General features: G+C 34.3%; 1 protein-coding gene across 1 annotated transcript; it reads right to left on the bottom strand.

The window, feature by feature from the left end:
- Positions 1-1,977: 1,977 nt before the first annotated feature.
- LOC137646389 (uncharacterized) lies at positions 1,978-3,078 on the bottom strand. Its single transcript, XM_068379489.1, has 2 exons — positions 2,545-3,078; positions 1,978-2,412 (listed from the first exon to the last, which is right to left on the bottom strand). The coding sequence occupies exons 1-2, from the start codon at positions 3,076-3,078 to the stop codon at positions 1,978-1,980; spliced, it is 969 nt and encodes a 322-aa protein (XP_068235590.1).
- Between the last annotated feature and the right edge of the window lie 2,917 nt (positions 3,079-5,995).

Here is a 5,995-nt window from a genome sequence, read left to right on the forward strand (position 1 = left end):
ATATGTGTGTGTGTGTGTGTGTGTGTGCGAGTGTGTCTGTGTATGTGTGTGTGTTTCTAGATTTATTGATTTAAAGTTTTCTGGCATCCTGACATCTAAAATCATTGATGCCGATATCATCTATTATACATATATATATATATATATATATATATATATATATATATATATATATATATATATATATATATATATATATATATATATATATATATATATATATATATATATATATATATATATATATATATATATATATATATATATATAATCAATTCAAACCATAAAAGTTAAGATGTCATTATAAAAGTTAAATAGTGTTCAGAAGACCTGCTTCTGAAATAAATCTAAACATGCCGCTCGCATAGTATCTTTTTCTCAAGTTATTATAACTGGGGCATTCGGTCAACAAATGCCTCACAGTTAAAGGTACCGAGCAGTTGCCACAATACGGTTGGTGTTGGCCCTTCAGAAGAAACTCGTGTGTCAACCAATAGTGACCAATGCGGATACGATGAAGAGACGTCTCCCACTTTCGGGGCATCCTGTTATTTTATTGCCATCTAGACTATCCCAGTGCTGTTGTCAATTATTACAAAACAATTTCATTACAGGGAATAGGAATGGGATACCTTCTTGGTACCAACGAGTATGCAGCATTCTTCGCCTGTAAATCTAGACCTAGACACATCTACATGTCAGGGCCGGATTAAGCTGGTGGGAGGCCTGGGGCCAACTCTGTTTGGAGGCCCCCTTTCCAACTCCCATTGCAAACACCACAAACTATAGTCTAATCAACCTAATTGCCAAAATAGAGCAATACTAATTAGGTTGATTTTATTTAGGAAACACCACAATGGGACTATTCTTCCGATTATGAATATAGTTAATTTCAAAATAGAATACAATGGTATTATTCTTCCGATTATCACTATGCACAAACTCAAAATAAAATAAAATGGGACTATTCTTCCGATTATGAATATGAATAAATTAAGAATAAAATACTATGTGATTATTCTTCCGATTATGAATATGCATAAATTAAAAATAAAATACAATGGGACTATTCTTCAGATTATCACTATGCACAAATTCAAAATAATAGACAATGGGACTAATCTTCCGATTATGAATATTCATAAATTAAAAATAAAATACAATGGGACTATTCTTCAGATTATCACTATGCACAAACTCAAAATAATAGAGAATGGGACTAATCTTCCGATTATGAATATGCATAAATTAGAAATAAAATACAATGGGACTATTCTTCCGATTGTGAATATGCATAAATTCAAAATAAAATACAACGGGATTATTCTTCCGATTATGAATATGCATAAATTCAAAATAAAATACAACGGGACTATTTTTCCGATTATGAATATGCATCAATTCAAAATAAAATACAATGGGACTATTCTTCAGATTATCACTACGCATAAATTCAAAATTAAATAAAATGGGACTATAATTTCGATTATCACTGTGCATAAATTCAAAATTAAATACAATGGGACTATTCTTTCGATTATCAATATGCATAACTTCAAAACAAAATAAGCATAAGTTGCTCTTATTATATCTTTTTTTTTTACACTTACAATTACAGTTATTCATATGAGTATAATAATGTAAGTATCAAATAGCATAATAGCTCATTCTTTCATATGGAGATACAGGTAAAGTCAGGATTACTTTTTTTGACACTTTTCTTGATTTTTTCATTGCAAATTCACTGATGATTTCGTTGGAATCCAGTTCACATAAGATGTCTGACTAAAGGCTCATCATAGTCAGATTTACCAGACGTTTCTGTGTCATAGATGTCCGTAACCTGTTTTCAATTAACTTTAGCTTTGAGAAAGAGGGCTCCCCACTGTAGTTTGTCACCATTAGGACAAGGTATATTCATAGAGCTATCTCTATGTTTGGGAAAGTGTCCTGCACACCCTTGTCCAATACAAGTCTTTACAGGAAAAGCTCAGTGCTGATATCTGTTGGTTCCTCATCTGTGAATATATTACCAAATGTGGCAAACTGGCACAATTCCTCCTTAAATGTTATATCCAAGTCATCTGGATATGATCTGATGAGCTGCTCTGCTGAGTTGCAAAGTTCATCTGAAGAAAGCCTTTGCAGATGTCTAAAAACACTAAATTTGCTTAATATCTGCTTGTATGCTTCCAGACGTTGACCGAGAAAATATATAAACTGATCAATGATGGGCAAGAAAGTTTGTGTTCTGTATTTTTCAGAAGGGCTGAGTTGCACTTCTTCTGCATGCCCATAATCCAGTGAGTTAAGACGCACATTGCGGCACTTCTGCCGAGATTCTATAGCCTTATAAGCTGATCCAGACTGAGACAGCTGTTCACCTTTTTCATAAGTGTGGAAGGAGTCACGCTTTGATGCAATATATTCCTTTAAGCTAGTCAGTGATGCCACAGGATGCAAGATTGTTCATCTCTCTCACTTTGGCTTGAAGACCATTGTACCTACCACTTATTGCTGATGCATTGTCATAGCTTTGTCCACGGCAGTTTCCATGGGCCAAGTCATGGTCTTTAAAAATTCCATCAAAGCATTGAACATATCTTCAGCACCATGCCCCTTGTTTGCCATAAAGGTTGCAAAGCGTTCCACTGGGCTATCTTTCTCCATGTACCTCAATACAAGGGTCAGTTGATCAACATGGGCTGCATCAAGCGTATAGTCTAAAGAGACTGAGAAGTATTTTGACTTCTTAACTCTGGAAATAATTTCTCTGAGGAGGTGTTCACCCATTATGCTGATAACCTCTTCCAATATTGTAGATGACAAATATTTTGTGTGACCCTTTCCACGATTAACTTCAGTTTTGATATGCTGAGCGAGAAAGTCATCATACTGGGCAATAAGTTCAAGAATACCTAGAAAATTTCCATATCTAGGTGAACCAACCAACTCGTTGTCTCCTCGAAATGCAAAGCCCCGCTCAGCAATGAAGTGAATAACACTAATTACTTGTTTCAACACCGATCTCCAATACTGCTCAAGGTGTTCAACCTGTTTTGTCAGTTCTATATCCATACGTCCAATTGCTTTTAGCCTCCTATTGAAAGCAACTGTAGCCTTTACATGTCCTGCTGACTGCTCATGATTTCTTAGACGTTCATGTGAATTTTTCCAACCACATAATCCAGTGGATGAGATCAGAAAAAAAATCAGATTTTTCTGTTTCTAAACTCATCAGTGTGCACGTAAAAGAGTAAACACATCCCTGTGAGGCAGAGAAGCATAACCAGTTTCTTATTATGACTTCCCCATTATGCTTTTGATGGAGGAAGAGCCTAAGTGTACACATTCTTGGATTACCATCCTTTCTAGTTTGCTGCTTCGAATGTTTTGAGAACAATCTTTCATCACAGTGCTTAACTGTTGATACTCCCCTTTTCAGCTCTGAAATAATGGATGGCCAAAGTCCAATGTCATTACCCCCTGGTGGGCCCTAAACTTCAGCTTCTGAAAGAGGTGTGTCACTATCAGCCCCCATTTCTTTATCTTCTCCAGATGGATCCATTACTATTTCTGCCTTTTCCTTGTCAGGATCAGTGACTTGGTTAACCATTTCCGCAGCTTGATCAGGTTCTTTAAGCTCATTACTCTTCTCTTGGTGGATGTTGAACAGTGAAGAACTGGTCCAATTTTTTTAATCTTTCACATTTCTTCTTCTGATTTTGTTATTGCTTCCTTTGCTTTACATCTTTTTTAAGCCCCAGACTCCCAATTTCTTTTGTGGTGCCTATGTCTGTCTCCTTCTCGATTGTCCATGGCTCTATATTTTAGTAAATCGTAATCTGAAAATACACGAAATGACCACACTCACCAAAAAATCGAAAATTTAACTATATTAACAAAAAACTTTCGAAAGTTCCAGTAATATATTGATAACCTATTACCTATATCAGTAATCATAATAAAGGAAAAGAAAACTTTCATAATTCCTCAACATTTCGTAAATATCCTAATTCGTCTGTCTCTCCCCTTATCTTTCCTTCAAGCTCCTTGCCCCTTATGACTGACTGGCTAGTAATAGGTTTGGAATGCCTGATTAAACTAAAATGTGACTAAGTAGTGAATGATTCTAGAAAAAATGTAAGAAGAAAAAATAATATACGAAAAGGAACACACACTCTGTGAACACACTCGCCTCCCACCACAATAATTGGGGCATCAATACGCAAAAAAAATGCTCAGTCATGCAATCCAAAACACTGAATATACTCTGGAGTCTTCAGACCAAAACGAACGTTTTTGAGGATTGAAAACTATTTTACCAATTTGATTCATCACAATACAGCATATTTCAGTACTCAGTACCTCACCGACGAACGCCTGGCTTATTCATGAACATAGGATACTATTGATAAGAAGCCTAGAATTACATTAAATATGTCAAACAGCAACACAACGCACGCCAAAACTCAGCCGTGATGGATCACAGTACGCTCAAAGTGCCACTAACATCCAGGGTTGCTAGATGGTCATTACGGTTTGTTGCATCTCTCTCTCTCTCTCTCTCTCTCTCTCTCTCTCTCTCTCTCTCTCTCTCTCTCTCTCTCTCTCTCTCGTCTGGAAATGTGGATAAAATTCTTGCTGAATTCAAAGAAAATCTGGAAATTTCATTAAAGGGTCTGGAAAACTGGATAAAACTAAAAAAATCTGGAAAAATTCCATTTTTTCTGGCAATCTAGCAACACTGCACAGCTGGGCCAATTTTCTCTTATTGTCGCAAGAGAAAATGGACCAAATTCCATGGTAACAAAAGAAAGGAAATCCTGCAGGCACTTGACTGCATGGTACTGACACTCGTTTAGTTATGACTACGATACTAATCTTCTCAAATCAAAATTTATTGTTGATATTGGTGGGAACCCCACTCTTGGTGGGTGCCCCACCCGATCCGGCCCTGTTACATGTGCTGGAACTCGACAAAATCGAACCATTATACCTCTACACTCCTTGGATCACTAAAAATGGTAAAATTACCCTCCTCCAACGCTATTTTTTCAATAATTATGGAAGCTGTTAGAGGAAGTGGCTATTTTATTATGAATATATATCACTAACACACGTGATTTTAATCAATGTAAATATCACCCACGAATGGCATTTAAATAACCCCGTGTTGCACACTCACAATTCAACTATCATGTGGAGATGGGTTTATTTCAAGTCTATGAACAGATTCCTGAATGTGACAGGAATATGTACGGGGACTTGTCATAAACTTATTATCTCTCTTGATGGCTCAGTCGGTATAGTCTTCGCAGGCATGGTTTCCAGCCGAACAAGTGGGGGTTCGAATCTCTACCCGCCCAGAAGCTGTTACCATAAAATGAATTCCAAGTGGATATATATTCCCAAGAGAGAATACGGTATTAAATGCCATTCGTGGGTGATATTTATTCATTTATTTATTTATTTGTGTATATATATATATATATATATATATATATATATATATATATATATATATATGTATATATATATATATATATATATATATATATATGTACATATATATATATATATATATATATATATATATATATACTTTATATATGTATATACATACAGTATATATATATATATATATATATATATATATATATATATATATATAGAGAGAGAGAGAGAGAGAGAGAGAGAGAGATATATATATATATATATATATATATATATATATATATATATATATATATTATATACAGTATATATATATATATATATATATATATATATATATATATATATATATATATATATATATATATACATATAGACAATTTTTTTAATCCGTTTTGTAATTATTCTAAGACCAAACTTTGTCACTTACCTTTTTTGTCGTAAATAGCTCCCCTTATATATGATATATGAGGTGGCTAACATATCCCTAGGTTGCAACTCAATTGAAAAAAAAAAATTTCCAAACATCAAACCATAA

This window comes from Palaemon carinicauda, chromosome 9, assembly GCF_036898095.1.
Source record: "Palaemon carinicauda isolate YSFRI2023 chromosome 9, ASM3689809v2, whole genome shotgun sequence".
Lineage (NCBI taxonomy): Eukaryota > Metazoa > Arthropoda > Malacostraca > Decapoda > Palaemonidae > Palaemon > Palaemon carinicauda.